The sequence below is a fragment of the Eschrichtius robustus genome, chromosome 13 (assembly GCF_028021215.1).
Source record: "Eschrichtius robustus isolate mEscRob2 chromosome 13, mEscRob2.pri, whole genome shotgun sequence".
In the NCBI taxonomy this organism is placed as follows: domain Eukaryota; kingdom Metazoa; phylum Chordata; class Mammalia; order Artiodactyla; family Eschrichtiidae; genus Eschrichtius; species Eschrichtius robustus.
Window position 1 is genome coordinate 75,708,953 of NC_090836.1, and position 22,056 is coordinate 75,731,008.

General features: G+C 38.0%; 1 protein-coding gene across 3 annotated transcripts in view; it reads right to left on the reverse strand.

Moving 5' to 3' along the window:
- Positions 1 to 444: 444 nt before the first annotated feature.
- The window catches only part of POC1B (POC1 centriolar protein B), a 107,117-nt gene continuing 85,505 nt past the window's right edge, over positions 445 to 22,056 (reverse strand). For all 3 annotated transcript variants that reach the window (XM_068561888.1, XM_068561889.1, XM_068561887.1), the window contains 2 exons: positions 5,429 to 5,647; positions 445 to 1,943 (listed from right to left, as the gene is read on the reverse strand). In XM_068561888.1, the coding sequence (XP_068417989.1) occupies positions 1,839 to 1,943; positions 5,429 to 5,647 (324 nt within the window). In that variant the 3' untranslated portion in view covers positions 445 to 1,838. The remainder of the gene's footprint in view (positions 1,944 to 5,428; positions 5,648 to 22,056) is intronic.

The window sequence follows — 22,056 nt, forward strand, 5'->3', positions numbered from 1 at the left end:
GTGGGGGGATTATAAAATAACCCTCCTGAAAAAGTGTCAAGGCTTTTAAACTTACGTCATCACTGTTTTTATATCACTTATAAAGTTCCATGACTGTAAAAGTGTGTGTGGCAATACCATGTTGCAGGAAGTGGCTATAGCTGGTCAGTGGTTTCTGAAGTGTGGGCCTGAGGCCAACAGCATTAAATCTCCTGTGAGCTTGTTAGAGATGCAGATTATTGGGCCTCACCAGACCAGACCTAGTGAATCATAAACCCAGGGCAAAGGTCCGGAACTGTTTTGACAACTTCTCCGGGAGATTGTTATGAAGGTTAAAGTTGAGTGAGCTAGATAAGAAGTTTGGTATTTCTAGATTTTAATCATTTAAAAAGAAACAACTTTTTTTAAAGGTAAAATGTCTTTATTGTTTGAAGCATTAAAAAAGTAGACAAAAATTGGTATGACATTTCATTTCTTAGTCTTCTCAATGAGGTTATAAAAATACAGTGCCACTTAGTCTTATAAACTCTTGAAACTGTCTAGAAGTTCACACTTAGTATTATCTGAAGTCACTTACAACACACGAGATGATAAAACAAAATCACCTCATAAATACAATCAAAATTGCTTTGAGAAATTTCTAAATATAGACTCCTAGATAAATAGGACTTTTTTCTTTTCCAAAACATAGACAGTATTTCCCCCATGTTATGCCTACAGGCATCATAAATGTGGACTGCCTTCTCCTACCTTCTGTTCTAGATGTAGATTAACAGAAATGCAAACTAAATTCAGTTTTTTTCAATTTAATCTCTTATTTTGTTTAAGATAAAATTCTTAATTTAAAACCAAGATCTTTTAGAATGCCTGGCTCATTTTCATTTTGTTTCAAATCACAATTCATTAAAAAAAAAAAAAAAATAGGAAGACGATGCAAATGTTCTTTTAAAGTACTTATATTCAGCTACAAAATCACCTTAAACATTTCTGAAGAATGTGAACATACATGTGTGTATATTTTTAAATATTGCTGTTGCATCGTTCTGGGTTTTGAGGATTCTGCACTAACTTAATCTTCGTAAACTGAGATCACAGGTTTGGATACAACCCAAATCATTCAGCGCATTCATCTACGGAAGCAGATTCGTGCACTTTACATATTTCTAACTCTTCATTTTCCTTCAGGTTGGTCAAAGAATAAACAATGTATACCATAAATTAAATCGAAACCCACTGCCATATGTCCTGTATGTGCTGTTGCTAATTAAAATAAGTGTATTCTTGCTGTGGAAATTCTGCAGTTTGGGAGTTGTATGAGATCATCTTTTCAAGGCACAGGTAAAGAATAAATTTTTTTTTTTAACGGAAAGAAATACAAATCAGATCATTAATTCATTCTCTGCATACAAAATGCTATTTTAGAGGTAAGTGAATTATTTCACCCCAAGGGTACTGTTTACACTAAAAAAGTACACCAATTGTTTAAGGAATTGCCTGAACATGGTCAATTTGAAATAACAATGAAATACTGAGATTTGATTACTTTACTGGCAGGATTTGGACTATTAATGAAAACTGACATTTAAAATAATATGGGGGAAAATACAGAGCCACTTGAATGCTTATCACTTTATTACTGCAATCATAAATGGTAATGATTTGAATTAGTCCTCGACATTGATTTGTGTGTTTACATTAGTCCTTAATTATGCCTTTTCTGCCTTTTGTTTTGTTGCTCACCCTTTTAAGAAATGCCATGATAATTAGCACATGGTTGTGTTGCATAAAGCATCTTGTACTACCTTCCTGAGTACGTGTACATGTGTTCATTTCTCGTGCCTCTGCTCATATTTTTCTATTTAACTTTTCTGTTGGATAGCATTGAAAAGCCTTTGCTGATTTTCAAGGCAGTCTTTCAGCTTATCCTCTGTCAAAGTCAGTCGCTGCTCCAAGATTGAAACAGTCTGCAAAAAAGGAGGGCAAAATAATCAATGCCCGGTGACCTGGTGGTGAGGATGATGCTGATAATCTCAGCATTGATCTTTTTCAGAACTGGAATGCCACCCTTTTGCCAGGAGGTTGGCTCAGAAATGAGCCCCAGAACTTGCCCCGCTTCTGTGCCCTAACACAAGGCAAAGCACTGTCAAGCAGTTTGAGGAAAAGAAAAAAAAGGAACCATTTGAGGAAAACGGAGTAAATGATCAAGCCTCTGTAGGTAATTCTGAAGTCTGATCTTCTAAAGCATCGATGCCAGAGAAGAGGCCACATGAGGCATGTTACGTAGTGTCACAGGTGACATGGAATGTGGGAGGTGGGGATGGAATGCCACATAACCCCACCGCTACTTAAATGGCATCACTGGTCATTCTGTCACAATCAATCCATGACGGACCATACCTATATTACCCTAGACAGCTGGATACCTAGCTTACTTTGAAAATATAATGACTGCTACCCCTTTCTGCACCCAGAAGATGACAGCAACTCATAGGGTTGTTAGGAAGACTGACTAAATGAAATACGGCATGTAAAATGCTTAAGCTAGTGCCTGGCACACAGGACTTCATGAATCTTAGCTATTCTAACTCCTTCAGCTCATAAGTGAGTATATAACTACACACACACGCGTGACTACTTTTAAATCTAATTGTGATAGACGACTTCATCTTCAGTGTTTTATCTTTTAAAAAAACTATACGATAAAATAGATTCAGGAAGTTGCACAAAAAACATGTGGCACTTAATGAACTCTCATGAGAAAAGCACCGTTATGACCAACACCCAGGTCAAGAACTAGAACTCTGCCAGCCACCCAGAGTGCCTTGCGTGCGCCTTCCCCCATAACAGCCCCTATCCTGACCATTATAATAATCACTTTTCTGCATGTCTTTATGGTTTTATCTTTCAAGTGTACATCCCTAGACACTATATCTTACCCATTTTCAAGATTTGATGTCATTTAAAGTCTTTTAATCTACAGATCCCCACTCTCTCCATTTATTTTCTTTATAATTTGTCTTTTGACAGGTTCAGGCCATTTGACCTGCAGAGCCTCTACCAGTCTGGATTTCAGGGACTGCGTACTCTGGGTACAGTTTAATCTGTTCTTCTACCCTCTGTATTTTATGTAAATTGGAAGCTGGATTCAAAGGCTTGGTAAGACTCAGGTTAGATCCCTCGGTAAAACTATTCTTTCTTTTGAGGGCACAATAATAACATTTGCTTCTTTTTCTGTGTTGTTAGTAGCTACTTAATGCCTAGATCTATCGATTCTTAGAGATTGCCAGTGATATTCTAATTCCATCACTTAAAAAATTTATTAGTTGGGATAATTTATACAAGACACTTCTCTCATATATTATTTGGTTACCTGGTAGTACAGTTCATATAGGAAAAGCAACATAAATGCTTGGTTACTTTAGTTGACAAGTTGCAAAATAATGAATTGATTCCCTACCAGCCTCTGAAGGTAATCAGTTTAAAACAAAAACATTATCTAATAGTTTTTGCTCTCATATTCCATACTATAGATCATGATTCATTGAAATTTCTCATATTCCATACTATAGATCATGATTCATTGAAATTAATGGCAATGCTGATAATACTTTCTACTATTTCTTGAGTGCCTACTATGTGCCAAGCATTTTGCCTGATACTTTACATATATTATCACAATGTAAGATGCAAAAGCTTTTGATATGTGTATTATCAACACCTTTAACACTGGTTAACTCCACTTACCTACCAACCATCTTAAAAGTTATAATGAGAAAGTGATACTACAATCTGTACTGAATTATAAGCACTGCCACTGGGTTAGGAGATGTTCAGTCATCTGTAATTAAAGTGAATCTGAATGTGTTTATTTTACTTGTTATTTGCCCACAGATTCACACTGTTCCCATTTTGCAAGTGTGCTGTGCCTGCTTTTAACTTTTCATATTTGAAGGAAAGTCCTTCAAAATTAAAAGTAAAAAATTACAGACTTTCAGTAAAGTTTAAAGTGATCCATTTAACCTTGAATCAGGAAAAAAGAAGGCAAAATGAGTCACGAAGCTGACAGAGTAGAAGATGGAAAGACCCTAAAGAGTACCTGCTACCCAATGTGACAGTGCAGGTGAGGAAGCCAGGGCCCTGGGAAACAGGCCAACCAAAACTAAAGCTGGCATGAAGCTGAGAGAACAACTGCCTTTTAAAGGAAAGTCTGATAAACACGAAGTCACCTCTAGCACAATACTGCAAAGCAAAAATTGATGATTTTCCTATGATTGTCATTGAACAGATCTTATGACTCCAAGGTCTCACAAGGCTCGTTCCCACAATGTCATGACCCACATCCACATCCCTTAACTCCAAGGCCCTGAGATGTTATCTAAAGGGTAAAAATTTTAATTACTGGCTCTTAACCCAAAATGGAACCTTAAAAGTCCGATGCCAGGGCCTTGAATTCTCTGGAGACGAGAACTGGACATCTGGATGATTCTTAACTGCCCTGACGATTATAATGTACAGCCAGGGTTGAGAATAAGAATTAGATGATTTCTATGCATGAGCAATTTCAACTTGAAATATTTATTCTGCAAAAGTAATTGACGTCTTCTCTAGTTCACATTATAGCCTCTTTCTGTATAATTTAGGACGGTGTCTGCTCTAACAAATATTACTATCCTCATTCTGTTTATCAAAGAGGAACAATAAGAATTCTTCAAAGGAAACACTGAGCAGAGCTGGAAGGGCAACCTCTGATGTATCCATCTGAATACACCACTTCCATTAAATGACATCTGTATTTCCTGACCAAGAGTTGGAAGACCTTTGATATATTAAGATCCATGGTATCCCTTCTTGCAGAAGTATATTGACATCAAAGGACTGGGTAATATTCTAAAAGGGGAATGTGGTAACCTCACCTCCAGAAGAACAGAGCATCAACATAAGGAGCTTTGGAATGAGGGAAGTTATACAGTGGACAGAGAGAACTTCTTCAGAGTGAAAAACTAAAGCACTGCCAATATTTCATTCTAACCGAAATGATTAATCCCAATACATCTTTCTTATTGCCCTAAATATTTCTTTGATAATGTCCAAATCTGAATACATGGCATCAAAAATTCTTAGGGCAAAACAAACATTACTGTCCAAAATCAAATAACACATTTGTAGCATGAAGTACATGGTCTCCCCCATTCGCTTGTGGTCCTCAGATGCCAGATAGAGTACAGTGTGTGTGTGCACACATGCATACGTGTATATGTGTGCATGGGCTCTGACTTTGCCTCTATAAGGTTTAGAGCAGCTCAGCACAGCAGGCGCTGCTATATTAACTACCACCTTTGAGCTTGCCTTGCTAAGAAAGAACATTTTCTCCCTGCTCTGCTAGTTCTGCAACCTTCTGTAACTAGGATTTTGTACCTCTTACCCCCAAGTGAAAAGCGCGCCAACCCACCTGTGTCAAAACATTGAGCTGTTCCATAATATGCTCTAACGCATCAGTCACAGCGAGCGGTATGTTTCGTTGACTCTCAGAAGGGAGGTAGCTCATTTCTTCTGTTTTCTTTTTCAAGGTTGTAGGTGAACATTCTGATGACATTAAAGAAGGGTTCAAGAAATATCCGCAGATCTCTTCACCCTTGTCTGGTAGAGTTCGAACAGGGGTTTCTGTTGTCTTTGACACCATAGAAAAGATAGGAAGAGTTATATTTTCCAAACTTTAAAATGATATACAAGTTTTCAACATTCCTCTTTTAAAAGCCCAGCTTTCATTTAATTGTTCATCTTCAACTACAGCAGATTATGGAAATTACAATTATAAGGAAAAAAAGGCTACAAAAGGAAGGACGAAATTCACAATTTTCCTTGATTTTTTTTTCCAATAAAATATACTTTGTATGTATCTGTCTGAAAGATCAGGTGTTCTACCATTAAAAAGGTGGTTACATGCTAATTCTTGATTTTTAAAAAGTCACATCCATTAAGATGACCATTATTTGATTTCTTTGGGGAGGAGACAAGATGGCAGAGTAGAAGGACTTGAGCTTACCTCCCCTCATGAAAACACCAAAATCACACAGCTAACTGCTGAACAGCAATCGAAAAAAAAAAAGAGAACCTACCAAAAAGATACTCTACATCCAAAGACAAAGAAGAAGCCACACAAGACAGTAGGAGGGGCGCATTCACAGTATAATCAAATCCCATAACCACCAGGTGGGTGACCCACAAACTGGAAAATAATTATATCACAGAGGTTTTCCCACAGGAGGGAGAGTTCTGAGCCCCATGTCAGGCCCCCCTCCAGCCAGGGGGGACTGGCATCAGGAGGAAGAGGTGCCCCCAGAGCATTTGGCTTTGATGGCCAGTGGGGCTTGAGTGCAGGAGCTCCACAGGACTGGGGGAAACGGAGACTCCACTCCTGGAGGGCCCACACAAGGTTTCATGCGCACTGAGATTCAGGGCAAAGCAGTGACTCCACAGGAGCCTGGGCCAGACCTACCTGCGGGTCTTGGAGGGTCTCCTGGGGAGGCGGGGGTTGACTGTGGCTCACTGTGGGGACAAGGATGACGGTGGTGGAGGCCCCGGGGAATATTCATGACTGTGAGCTCTCCTGGAGGTCGCCATTTTGGCACTGAGATCTGGCCCCACCCAACAACCTGCAGGCTCCAGTGCTGGGATGCTGCAGGCCAAACAACCAACAGGGTGGGAACACAACACCACCCATCAGCAGACAGGCTGCCTAAAGTCATCCTGAGCCCACAGCCATCTCTAAACACACCCCTTGACATGGCCTTGCCCACCAGAGGGAAAAGACCCAGCTCCACCCATCAGTGGGCAGGCACCAGTCCCTCCCACCAGGGAGCCTGCACAAAACCCCTGGACCAACCTCACCCACCAGGGTGCAGGCACCAGAAGCTAGAGGAACTACAGACCTGCAGCCTCAGAAACGGAGACTGCAAACACAGGAAGTTAGACAAAACGAAACGGCAGGGAAATATGTTCCAGACAAAGGAACAAGATAAAACCCCAGAAGAACGACTAAGTGAAGTGGAGATAGACAATCTGCCTGAAAAAGAATTGAGTAATGATAGTAAAGACGATCCAAGATCTCAGAAAAAGAATGGAGGCACAGACCGAGAAGATACAAGAAATGTTTGTTTGAAAAAGAACTAGAAGATTTAAAAATCAAATGAACAGAGGTGAACAATACAATAACTGAAATGAAAAATACTCTAGAAGGAATCAATTAGCAGAATAAATGAGGCAGAAGAACAAGTGAGCTGGAAGACAGATTGGTGGAGATCATTGTCATGGAACATATTAAAGAAAAAATGAATAGAAATAAGGACACTCTCAGAGACCTCTGGAACAACATTAAACACACCAACATTCACATTATAGGGGTCCCAGAAGGAGAAGAGAGAGAGAAAGGGCCTGAGAAAATATTTGAAGAGATAATAGCCAAAAACTTACCTAACATGGGAAAGGAAACAGTCACCCAAGTCCAGGAAGCACAGAGAGTCCCGTACAGGATAAACCCAAGGAGGAACACAACAAGACACACATTAATCCAATTGACAAAAATTAAACGCAAGGAGAAAATACTAAAAGCAACAAGGGAAAAGCAACATGTAACATACAAGGGAATCCCCATAAGGTTATCAGCTGATTTTTCAGCAGAAACTCTGCAGGCCAGAAGGGAGTGGCAGGATATATTTAAAGTGATGAAAGGGAAAAACCTACAACCAGGAATACTCTACCCAGCAAGGCTCTCATTCAGATTCGAGGGAGAAATCAAAAGCTTTACAGACAAGCAAAAGCTAAGAGAATTCAGCACCACCAAACCAGCTTTATGACAGATGCTAAAGGAACTTCTCTAGGCAGAAAAGAAAAGGCCGCAACTAGAAATGAGAAAATTACGATTGGGAAAGCTCACTGATAAAGGCAAACGTAAAGGTAAGAAGTCATCCACATATAAATATGATATCAAAACCAGCAATCATGAGGAGAGCACAAATGCAGGATATATTGGTAATGCATTTGAAATTAAGAGACCAGCAACTTGAAACAATCTCGTGTGTGTGTGTGTGTGTGTGTGTGTGTGTGTGTGTATGGCTATATCAAAACCTCACGGTAACTGCAAACTGAAAATCTACAATAGATAAACACACACACAAAAGAAAAAGCAATCCCAACACAACACTAAAGTTAGTCATCAAATCACAAGAGAAGAGAACAAAAGAGGAAGGGAAGAAAAAAGACCTAGAAAAACAAATCCAAAACAATTAACAAAATGGCAATAAGAACATACATATAGATAATTACCTTAAACATAAACGAATTTAATGCTCAAACCAAAAGACATAGACTGGCTGAATAGATACAAAAACAAGACCCATATATATTGCTGTCTACAAGAGACCCATTTCAGACCTAGGGACACATACAGACTGAAAGTGAGGGAATGGAAAAAGGTATTCCACTGCAAATGGAAATCAAAAGAAAGCTGGAATAGCAATACTCATATCAGAAGAAACAGACTTTAAAATAAAGACTGTTACAAGAGACAAGGGCACTACATGATGATCAAGGGATCAATCTGAGAAGAAGGTATAACAATTGAAATATATATGCACCCAACATAGGAGCATCTCAATATATAAGGCAAACACTAACAGCCATAAAAAGAGAAACTGACAGTAACACAATAATGGGGGGGGGGCGGGTCTTTAACACCCCACTTACATCAATGGACAGATCATCCAGACAGAAAATCAGTAAGGAAACACAGGCCTTAAATGACACATTAGACCAGATAGACTTAATTGATATTTATAGTGCATTCCATTCAAAAGCAGTAGAATAGACATTCTTCTCAAGTGCACATGGAACATTCTCCAGGATAGAGTACATGCTGGGCCACAAAGCAAACCTTGGTATATTTAAGAAAATGGAAGTCATATCAAGGATCTTTTCTGACCACAACGCTATGAGATTAGAAATCAACTACAAGGAAAAAAACTGTAAAAAACACAAACACGTGGAGGCTAAACAATATGCTACTAAACAACCAATGGATCACTGAGGAAATCAATAAATACCTAGAGACAAATGAAAACGAAAGCACGATGTTCCGAAACCTATGGGATGCAGCAAAAGCAGTTCTAAGAGAGAAATTTACAGTGATACAATCTTACCTCAGGAAACAAGAAAAATCTCAAATAAACCTAACCTTACACCTAAAGCAAGTAGAGAAAGAACAACAGACAAAACCCAAAGTTAGTACAAGGAAAGAAATCATAAAGATCAGAGGAGACATAAAAAATAGAGACAAAGAAAACAATAGAAAAGATCAATGAAACTAAAATCTGGTTCTTTGAAAAGATAAATAAAATTGATAAACCTTTAGCCAGACTCAAAGAAAAAAAAGGAGAGGGCTCAAATCAATAAAATTCGAAATGAAAAAGAAGTTAAAACAGACACCACAGAAATACAAAGGATCATAAGAGACTACTACAAGCAACTCTATGCCAATAAAATGGGCAACCTAGAAGAAATGGAAAAATTCTTATGTATAATATTCTAAGACTGAACCAGAAAGAAATAGAAAATATAAACAGACCAATCACAAGTACTGAAATTGAAACTGTGATTAAAAATCTTCCAACAAACAAAAGTCCAGAACCAGATGGCTTCACAGGTGAATTCTATCAAACATTTAGAGAAGAGTTAACACCTGTCTTTCTGAAACTATTCTAAAAAATTGAACAGTATAGAGGTTCCTTAAAAAACTAAAAACAGAACTGCCATATGATCCAGCAATCCCACTCCTGGGCATATACCTGGAGAAAACCATAATTCGAAAAGATACATGCACCCCATTGTTCATTGCAGCACTATTTACAATAGCCAGGACACGGAAGCAACCTAAATGTTCACTGATAGATGAATGGATAAAGAAGATGTGGTACATATATACAATGAGATATTACTCAGATGTAAAAGAATGAAATAATGCTATTTGCAGCAACATGGATGTACCTAAAGATTATCATACTAAGTGAAGTAAGTCAGACAGAGAAAGATAAATATATGATATCACTTATACGTGGAATCTAAAAGGATGATACAAATGAGCTTATTTACAAAAGAGAAACAGACTCACAGACTTTGAAGACAAACTTATGGTTACCAAAGGGGAAAGGTCGGGGGGAGGGATAAATTAGGAGTTTTGGATTAACATCTACACACTACTATATATAAAATAGATAATCAACAAGGACCAACTTATAGCATAGGGAATTCTACTCAATATTCTGTAAAAATGTATATGGGAAAAGAATCTGAAAAAGAATGGATATATATATATATGTACAGCTGAATCACTTTGCTGGACACCTGAAACTAAACATTGTAAATCAATTATACCCCAATATAAAATAAAAAATATTACTTTTAAAAATGAAAATAATAAGCATTGGTGGAGAAATTGGAACCCTCCTGCATTGCTGTGGGAGTATAAAATGGTCAGCTGATGTGGAAAACAGTTTGGCTATTCCTCAAAGGTTTCAACACAGAATTAGCATACAGTCTAGCAATTCCACTCCTGAGTATATATCCACAAGAACTGAAAGCAAGGACTTGAACAGATACTTGTACACCATTATTCATAGTGGCATTATTCACAATAGTCAAAAGATAAAAACAACCCAGCACCAATCAACAGGTAAATGTATAAACAAAATGTGGTACACACATACAATTGAATATTATTTAACCATAAAAATAAATAGAATTCTACTACATGCTACAACATGGATGAACCTTGAAAACATACTAAGTGAAAACAAGACACAAAATACCATATGATTCCACTAATATGAGGTACCTGGAATAGGCAAATTCAGAGAGAGTATAGGTTACCATGAGCTGGAGGGGAGAAGAAACATGCAGTTTATGTACCCATTGCTTAATGAGGACAGAGTTTCTGTTTGAAATGATGACAAAGATCTCAAAATAGTGGTGATGGGTACACAACATTGTGAATACTTAATGCCAGGGAAGTGTACACTTAAAAATGGTTAAAATGGTCAATTTTATGATATGTATATTTTACCACAATAAAACAAATAAGCCCTCCAAACATATAGCAATAAAAATCTAAAAATAAAATTAAGAAAACAACTCAGTCTACATGAGCATCAAAAAGAATAAAATGTTTAGGAATAAATTTAACAAAAAGAGTGCAAGGCTTATATACCAAACACTACAAATAAACCATCAATGAAAGAAAGTAAAGACCTAAATAAATGAAAAGACATACCATACCCCATGTTCATGGAACAGAAGACTTAATATTGTTAAGATGGCAATATTCCCCAAGTTGATATATACAGGTTCAATACAATCCCCATCAAAATCCCAGCTGCCTGTTTAAAAGAAATTGACATGCTGGTCTTAAAAGGCATATAGAAATGCAAGGAACCCAGAATAGCCAAAATAATATTGAAGGACACAGTTCAAGACTCACATTTCCCAGTTTCAAAATTCACTACAAAACTACAGTAATCAAGACAGCATGGGACTGGCATAAGGACAGACATATAGATCAATGGAATAGATAGACCTTTCCATATATGGTCAATTGATTTTTGACAAGGTTCCCAAGACAATTTAATGGAAAATAATAGTCTTTTTCAAGAAACTGTGCTGGGAAAACTGTGTATTTAAATTCAAAAGAATGGATTTGGGCCCCTACCTCACACCATATACAGGATTAACTCAAAATGGATCATAAAGTTAACTATAGGAGCTAAAACAATACAAATCTTAGAAGACAACATAGGAGTAAATTTTCCTCACCTTGGATTAGACTGAAGCTTCTTAGATACAATACCAAACTACAAATGACAAAATAAATAACAAATTGGACTTTATCAAAACATAAAACTTTTGTGCTTCAAAAGACAACAAGACGGACTTCCCAGTGGTCCAGTGGCTAAGACTCCATGCTCCAATGCAGGGGGCCCGGGTTCGATCCCTGGTCAGGCGGCTATATACCATGTGCCGTAACTAAGAGTTTGCATGCCACAATGAAGATCCTGCACGCAGCAAAGAAGATCTCGCGTGTCTCAACTAAGACCTGGCGCAGCCAAATAGATAAGTAAATATTTTTTAAAAGTAGGTAACAAGAAGGTGGGAACAAATCACGCAGAATTGGGGAAGATATTTGCAAATCATGTATTTGATAAGAGACTTGTATGAGAACATATAAAGAACTCTTAACAACTCAACAATAAAAAGACAACCCAATTAAAAATGGTCAAAGGATTTGAACAGACATTTCTCTAAAGAAGATACACAAACAGCCAATAAGCACATAAAAAGACGCTCAATATCATTAGTTATCAGGGAAATGCAAATCAAAACCACAATGAGATACCAATTCATACCCATTAGGATGACTAAAATAAAAAAGAATATAACAAGTGTTGGTTAAGATGTAGAGAAACTCGAATCCTCATACATTGCTGGTGGGATTGTAAAATGATGCAGTCACTTTGGAAAACAGTTTGGAAAAATTCCTCAAAACATTAAACATTGAATTACTATGACCCAGTGATTCCACTCCTTCGTATATACCCAGGAGAAATGACATCCTTTACATATATCCACATAAAACTTGTACATGAATACACAGCAGCATTATTTAGAATAGCCAATAAAATGGAAACAACCTATATGCATCAGAATGTTGTGATAATTAATGGAAAAACAAAATGTGGTATTATTCTTACAATGGATATTAGTTACCCACAAAAAAAGAATGAAGTACTGATACATGCTACAACACGATGAACCTTGGAAACAGTAGGCTGAGTTAAAGAAGCCATATACAAAGGCCACATATTATGTGATTCCATATGTATGAAATAGTCAGAATAGACAAATACAGGAAGACAGACTGAGATTAGTGGTTGCCAGGGGCTGGGAGGAGGGAAGAATGGGCAGAGGTTGATAATGGGTATGTAGGTGATGAAAATACTCTAAAATTATTTTTGGAGTGATTAAATATTCCAAAATTAGACAGCAGTGATGGTTGCACAACTTTGTGAATATTCTAAAAATCATTAAATTGTACACTTTAAAATGGCGAGTTTTCTAGTATGTGAATTATCTCATTAAAGCTATTTTAAAAACAAAGAATCCAAATAGATGCATCACAGAAATCACAGAATTTTTAAAAATTTTAATCAATTTTTCATTCCTGGTTATCACTGGCATATGAGAGTTCCAGACAGAAGGTACCTCAAACATGTCAAGTGTACTTCTAATGATGACGACGGTGGTGACAACCAGCATGTACAGAGCTTACTGTGTACTTGGCATTGTTTCAGGTGCTTTACGCATGTTAACTGGTTTAATCTTCACAATAACCCTATCAGGTATGTTCTGTTCTACTACTATTCTCATTTTTCAAACTAGGAAACAGAGATACAGAGAGACTAAATAACTTGCCCAAGCTCACACAGGTAGGAAAGGTGTATGAAACATAACCAATCATAAATCTAAGAGATGCCAAAGCACTCTGGGTATTGTGACCTTGGGATCAAAGCCACTGTTCTCCATGATCTTCCCAACCATTTTTAGGAAGATGAAAACTTTCAAATTTCCCTCTGTCATAATCTTACTAATTCATCATTTGTTGAAAATAATAAAAACAAACTCAAAATCCACCCCCCCCCCCCCCAGTTCAAGCTTATTTTAAAATATGCATAAAACACATCTTAGTACTCCTACCCAGCTGAGTGGATCTGCTCAGGTTCTTTTCCTTTGTTCACTTAACAAACACTTCTGGAGCCTCGCTCTGTGTGAGGCGCAGTTCTCAATGGTGAGAACCCAGCAGTGGGTGGCAGGACCCAAGACTCTGCTCTCCTGAAGCTTATGTTCTGGTACCTTCAGTCATTTGGTACTTTATCTTTTCTACTTTTGTTGCATACCAGCCTATGTTATCTCCAAAACCATCCTGGTCTCTGAGCAGTTATGCTCTGTACCCCCAGTTTTCCACCTTTGTGATATACCTGACAATATTAGGGTCTGAACCTAAAATACCTGAATGAAAATGACTTTTTTGGGCAGAAAGCACTCATTAAAATCCACTCCCCCCAAAGAATCCTATTACTAACGCTTTGAATTACTTAACTCTGTGTGATGAAGGAAATCTAAAACTGTCCTTGAAATGTTCAGAAGCAAAACTCCGAGCAATCATAGATCATAGAACAAGGTCACATAAAGGATTTTTAATGCCACTCATTAGCTGGGCCTAGAAGCACCTATGACCTACTTATTCATGTCCTGAGCTAAGGGAACTTAGAAAACAACCTACAGCACTTATCTACCGGGGTCCCCAGCTATTGGCTGGTGGCAAACACTGAAATGAAAGCAGTGTAAAAATGAGTATGGAATATGTGAAGAGTTCACCAAGAAGTCCTGTCTCACAGTCACAGTCTGCATTCCTGATCCTAGGCAGCCGCCTCATTGACTGGGGACATTGTATGGACGGCCGTGCACAGCCATCCTCACCCTAAAATAAATAATTCCTGCTCAAAAGACAGACTTTTTTTTTTTTTTTTTTTTTTGTAACATTGCTTCTGCTGTGCCTTCTCTGCCCTCCTGGCATGACTGAATCTTTTTTGATCTCCAAATTTCAGCTTAATTGTCACATCTTCAGAAAAGTAGTCCCTGACCACCCTAATGAAGGTGGTCTGTCTGCTGGCTACCATGGCATCCTGATGGTTTCTTCCATAACTGATGAGAGTTGTCTTTTCCTTCTCTATTGTCTGTCTCCCTCACTAGACTGTGCTATGCCTACTCTTCTGACCACTGTACCCCCTGGATTTAGCAGAAACGTAAATATTTTTGAATATGTTAACCACTCACATGCAGAGTTTATCACCGTTCTCACAGATGGAAACCAAACTCTCTATGACCAGGACAGTCTTTTTTACACGGATCACAACATACCTAAGTATGTACACGTGGTCGCAAATATAACTAATCTTATTGTAGTAGCAGCTCCAGCCCTTCATGGGAAAAGGCCTCTAATCTAATTAACACATTGGTCATCGAACCCTGGGGGATTGCAGTCAGGGTGGTTAGTGAAGAAAGGGCAATAGGAAATGGGCAAAGAAAGATTTAAGGCCATAGACAGTCTAGGCAGGAAAAGATCCCCATAACCTTAACAATAGTTTTCTTGTTTGGGACCAAAAAAAAAAAAAAAAAAAACTATCATATGACACATAAAGATGAATAGAAAAGGGAAAAGGGTATGGGCAGAGAGAGAAAAAAAGTACGAGATCTCCATCCCACATTAGCCAACTGACAGATCTGTTCTCTGGTCTCTCAAAGCTATTTGGACCTAGATATTAGCAGATTCTTTCCCACCGACCAAGCCTGCCTTTGCTTCCTGTTTGTACAGGAAAAGAGCAAGATGCACAGCTTGGGGAAGTTTCAACGCTCTCATTCATAAAATTAAAAAAAAAAAAAATGAAAAGGGAAAAAAATATGTTTAAGATTCTGGGTTATTAAAAGTCTAGCAAATGAGGCTGCAGTACCTGCTTGCTCCCAATATATTGAGGTCCTCTCCTACTTCAGAGTTGCTAATATTCATTTTTTGCGTGAATGCTTACTGAACACTGACATTATACTAAGCATTTACCAATGTTAAATGTGAGTACAATGTGATACCGGCAATCAAGGAGGAGTCTCTATTATGGGGAGAGAATTAAGACAGAGCAAGGCCGGGATCCCCTGCAGTGCCTGGCACATACCAGCAGTGAATAAACAAGAAACACAAGCAAATGACTGTAAGAAAAGAACAAATGCTTTGGAAGTCCATAAAAGGAAGAAATCACACATGTTCCCTTACCTCTTACTTTTTTGCAGACACTTGAAGTACAGCAGGGTAACAATAACATTCATTGATTGATTCAGCAAACGAAGGCCTCCTATACGTAGGCATTAAAGCTACAGCAAAGAACAAATCAGATATGGTACCTTCCTTCACGGAGCTTACAGTTCTCCAGGGAGCCAATTCCTTCAAATGGATGGCAGGGCAATTACCACGCTTAAGTTCTCCTTGGATAAACTCATGGTTGCCATCTCACAGATGGGAAAGACAGCCTCACCAAGTGCACAGAATGAAGGTGTGTGGCTAAGAAATCCTTATCTCTACAGGTTAAAAGGCTCCACTTTCCCTCTGACCATATACAATAGAGTAAAAAATACAGAGTTGACTGATGCAAACTACTTTGATAGTCCCGAGAGCTATATATAAAACCTGTCACATTCTGGGGACAAACGACTCTTAACAGGTTGTTTAAATGCCATGATTAATTTTAATGCATAAAGCTTCATTTGTCACATTAGAGAATGAATTCTTTTAAAGCATCAACAGAAAGTGAAAATTGTGGCATTTGCAAGTAAATTTTTATTGGGAAATTAACCATTCAACAATGTAATCAAGGTCTACACATTTAAACTACTACTATTTATATCATTAACAATGAAACATTCAAGATACTGTGGTGCCCAATTACATATGGAAGTTCATGCATTATATTTATCCTCTTTCTTCCTCTCCTCTTCTCTCCCCCTTCTACTACCCTTCCTACTTACCCCCACTCACTGTCTGGGCTGGCAAGTCAGAACTAATCACTGGCACCACTTCACTCTCAAGGAGGCAAAAGACCTGTACTCTGAAAACTATAAGATGCTGATGAAAGAAATCAAAGATGACACAAACAGATGGAAAGATATACCGTGTTCTTGGACTGGAAGAATCAATATTGTGAAAATATACTACCCGAGGTAATCTATAGAGTCAGTGCCATCCCTATCAAATTACCAATGGCATTATTCACAGAACTAGAACAAATAATTTTTAAATTTGTGTGGAACACAAAAGACCCAGAATAGACAAAACAATCTTGAGAAAGAAAAACAGAGCTGGAGGAATCATGCTCCCTGACTTCAGTCTATACACAAAGCTACAGTCATCAAAACACTGTGGTACTGGCACAAAAACAGAAATATAAATCAATGGAACAGGATAGAAAGCCCAGAAATAAACCCACGCACTTATGATCAATTAACCTACAACAAAGGAGGCAAGAATATACAATGAAGAAAAGACAGTCTCTTCAATAAGTGGTGCTGAGAAAACTGGACACCTACATGTAAAGGAGTGAAATTAGAACATTCTCTAACACCATACACTCTCATAAGTCTTTGTTCATGCCTAGTAGAGCATTCATCACTTCTCATTATATTTGTGCTTTCATGTCTATATTCCCTACCAGGTCATGGGGGTTACTCTCTTGAGGGTAGGAGCCATAACTTGGTCATCTTTCTTCCTCGGGTGCCTAGCACAGTGCATGAGACACATACAGGGCTCAACATTTGTTGAACTGAATTCAACTGACCATCCTGCATCTGCTGAGCCATCCTCAAAATGTAAATATTAATAATTTGACAGTATTTGGAGAGAAGTATTGACATAAACCCAAAGTCAAGCCAGTACGATTCTCTACTAAAAATTACTATCTTAAATGCCTCCTCAAAGGCACAATGAGGGAGCAATGGAAGCCTTTATCACTTAACTGCAAATCACTTCTTGATTTTTATCCCCCAAAAGTATATTTGATGGTTTCTGGTGAAATAGCATAAGGATCTTCTGACAAGTGTGAACATGCAAAAGGAGGTACTTCACTTGTAAAGATAAGCAGTGACCTGAACTGCAGATATATATTTAATAAATTGGTTAAAATAAGTCAGTTTGGGCTTATACTTAACATTTCTAGTTTTGATTTAATTCTGTAAGTAGAGAACAAAACAGACCAAAGTCAGAAAAGTCTATCCAAAAGTGGTCTTGATCCCTCTAGCTAAAGTGAGTTTCCCATCACTGAAGGTTCTAAAATAGACTAGGGATGATCACTTGTCAGGGATATTGTGAGAAGTATACAAACATCAGATCAGGAAATTCAAACTGAATGCCCTTTAAAAGTCTGTTCCATTCCTGACATTCTGAGATTTTTTAAATCACTACACACACACACACACACACACACACACAAACACTTATAAAATGCCTGCCTGAAATAGACTAGGATAACAAAAAATACCTTTTGCCTGGACAAAAATAAAAGCAAATATTGCTTTTCAAAGAAAGAATGGATCATTTATCTTCAACAATAACATTTAGAATAGGGATTAGAAACTCCAATAATCTTTATATGGGATATAAAACAATGAAGACATACCATTTATTCAAACAAAATTGTCTTTATTTAGCACCTACGTGCCAGGAAAATTCTAGGTGCCAGAGATATAGGAGTACATTAGTTTCCTACCACTGCTGTAACAAATTACCACAAGTTTAGTGGCTTAAACCAACACAAATTTACTTACTATCTTGAAGTTCTGAAGGTCCAAATAGGTCTTATGGGGCTAAAATCAAGGTGTCAGCAGAGCTGTGTTCCTTCTGGAGGCTCTAGGGGAGAATCTGTCCTTGCCTTTTCCAGCTCCTTGAGGCTGCCTACATTCGTGGCTCTAGGCTGCATCACTCCAATCTCCACTTCTCTGATTCCTGTGCCTCCCTTCTTCCCCTGTAAGGACCATTGTGAGTGTATTGGACCATAATCTAGGATAATCTCCCCATCTCAAGATCCTTAACTTAATCACATTTGCAAAGCCCCTCTGCCATGTAAAGAAACATATTCACAGATTCTGGGGATGAGGACTTGGACATCTTTATGGACCATTACTCTGCCTAATACAAGAAATGATTAAACAAAAGAGACCCTGTTGACATAGGGTTATATTCCAGTGAATAGATATAAAGATATGTGATGTAATGTCAGGTAGTAACAATGGTTATGAAGAAAAATAAAGCTGGGCAAGGTGTTACATTATGATTTAGCTCCACTGATGATGCATTTTTTAATTGGGGTAGAGAATAAATTGAGGGCATGTTAAGTTTGAGATGCCTGTGAGCCTTCCAAGGGGAAAAATCATGAATACAATTGGAAATATATGATTCTAGATTTCTGCGGAGAGGTTGGGGCTAAAGATATAAATTTGGGAGTTATCAGAATATATATACATATATTTACCAGTTTTTATAAAGGATACGAATGAACAGCCAGGTGAAGAGGTACATAAGGCAAGGTCTGGAAGGGTACCAATTGCAGAAGCTCCTGTTCCCTTGGAGTTGGGGTATTCGGCATATAACTATTTACAGCCATGGCTCTATGATCAAACAAGAGGGAGGGGCCAAACAAGAGAACAGTGGCAAAGACTTTAGAAGGCAGGAAGAGAAGGAGCAGGAAAGGTGACTAGCGACCCATGAGGTAGGAGGGGTACTGGACCAGAAGGTAGGTAAGGAAAAAGTTTCAAGGGGAAGGGAGTGATCACTAAGACCAAATCCTATAGGAAGTCTGATTTGGATGAATCACTGGGACCTTGACATGAGTGGAATGGTGGGGACAAAAGCTTAACTGAAGTGGATTCAGAAGAGTAGAAAGTGAAGAAATGAAGACTGAATATATGCCCTTCTTTTGAGGAGTTTTGCTATAAAGGGGAGCAGAGCAATGAGACAGGACTTGGAAAGGGATGAGGGGTCAAATGAAGTTTTCCTTTTTAAAGATGGGAAATACATTACAAACGTGGGCTGATGGAAAAGATCAAACAGAAAGAGAGCACTGATGTCACAGGACGGTGAGGAGATAACTACTTGGTAAATGGATTGCTAGGCAGTACTGAGTGCCCCTGGAGCTTTGTATAAATAAATTTAAAGGGAGATCAGTCAGCATGGCTGTCTAGTCGAATTCAGTTGCTTGGGTGTAGGTATAGAGTCGGCAGAAAAAAATAGATTTAACCAGGCTGAAGTTTTTTGGGGTGAGTACAGTGGAGAGAGAAAGGGGCAAGGGTATGGCTATGATGATGGACTATAGAATCTAAGCCCATAAAGGTGAGACACATAGACACAGAAGGTGGGCAATGAAAAGGCGGAGGCTCAGTGGATTGGAGGTCCTTCTGGGGTTGATGAATTATCAAAACTGAAGGACTAGAGGAAGTGGTGGCCAGTGCGTGGGAGGCTTTACACTGAGTTTACCATTAACACAAAGGATTTAGACAGTCACTGAGTTCCTCTGAGAATCCTGACCAAGAGAGGATGGCTGTCTTTCAGAAGTGACTCAGAGTGTTGCTCTGTCTTTGGTTCTTTCCTTGAGATCAAAAGCCAGTGTTAACCAAGAAGCGGGTGGATTAATCAGAAAAACAGAACAAAAAGCTATGGAGTCACCCATGTGGGGCTGTCACAGGACCACAACACAGGCAGGATTCGTTCCCAATTTCTAAAACTCTTAAGAAGAAAAGGCTGTTGATCCTGAAGAAGAAAACCGCATCTCTTCTATGTTATATCTGCGCAGTGTATTGTATATCCCTGTAGGAACATACCCACCTGATTCAGTCTGATTGATTTAAAAATACTTCTAGGATAAAATCAGAGAATGTCATGTGAAATTTGTGTCTCCCAGACTAAAGTCGCTGGGCTGAGAAAGCCTTCTGTTTATCCCTTGGGAAAAATCATACATCTTTTTCTCAAAGAGAGAAAAAGAGGCTTTGGGGATAAGGTTTTACTGAGGGCTTTGATTTTTCTTCTTCAAACCAAATTGGAAATTTCATGTTTGTCAGAAGACTTGAAAAACACCCCTGCCCCAATGCAACTATCAACTAGAATATCTGAGTGATTAATTCAGTGCCCTTGAAAATGACAGCCGAGGCCATAAATCTGTCTATCTTTGTCTTTGATCTTTACTGTCATCTCCAGAGAAGCTTATTAATTTTGAAGCCACGAATAGGTAGGATACAGCTAGGACAAATAAAATCTGTACAAAAATTTCCTTTCATGTTTCACTATTTACATGATTAGGCAAACATAACCTATGAATCCCTTAAAGGAATATTTGTCTTCTAATGCCCTATGCTGAGTCTAGAACTGTGCACTGTGCCAGATAAATTTTAATTCATGATAAAGTACTTACCAGAATTATCTGGGGGAGGTGGAGGGAGACAGCAGGTAGTCAGTGAACTAGAATTAGTACTCTCTCTTCTGAGTTAATATAAAACTAAAAATTCTAATCCCAGTATTCTAGACAAATAGAATACCAATAAAACTTTCTGTAAATTACAAAGAGAAAACAAGTAGTCATTACATCTTTTGTGAATCCTGCTGTTATACCCCAAAGGCCTACAGAATAAGGGATTCGTTCTTATTATCTCTTTCATATAGAATCAACAAGAATATTTTATGCAAGTTGCTGAAATGACAAGGGCAGAAATCAACCATTATTTATAGCGATACCTTACTGTGTTCAAAAAAGGTGTGTGCATGTGTGAATCTAAATTCTGAGGCAGGTAATAACTTATATTGTACAATGATGTACTTTTTTAAAAGATATTTTACATTCAAGTAAGGATTACATCTTAGAAAAAACTGAAGTTTGACTTGGAAAACCACATTTGGTTTAGTTTCACCCACATCATGTCTCAAAAAAGCCATCTGTTCACCTTTCAGAAAGCTGCCCCTTCTTTGCATGCAGAACAGCAATCAAGTGAAATTAATACAGGCATGAATAAGCAATGCAACCTCACTGCAACACTAACATTTCTGAATGAATCTGTAATCCCTCTTTTTATCTCATAATAACTGATTTTTTTAAGTTCCAATTTTGCTTTCAAAAATTCGTTGAAAATAAAACTACTAAGTGAAGTAAGTCAGAAAGAGAAAAATATCACATGATATCATTTATATGTGGAATCTAAAATATTACACAAATGAACCTATCTATGAAACAGAAACAGACTCACAGACATAGAGAACAGACTTTTGGTTACCAAGAGGGTGGGGGAGGAATGGATTGGGAATTTGGGATTAGCAGATATAAACTATTATATGTAGAATGGATAAACCACAAGGTCCTACAGTATAGCACAGGGAATTATATTCAATACCCGGTG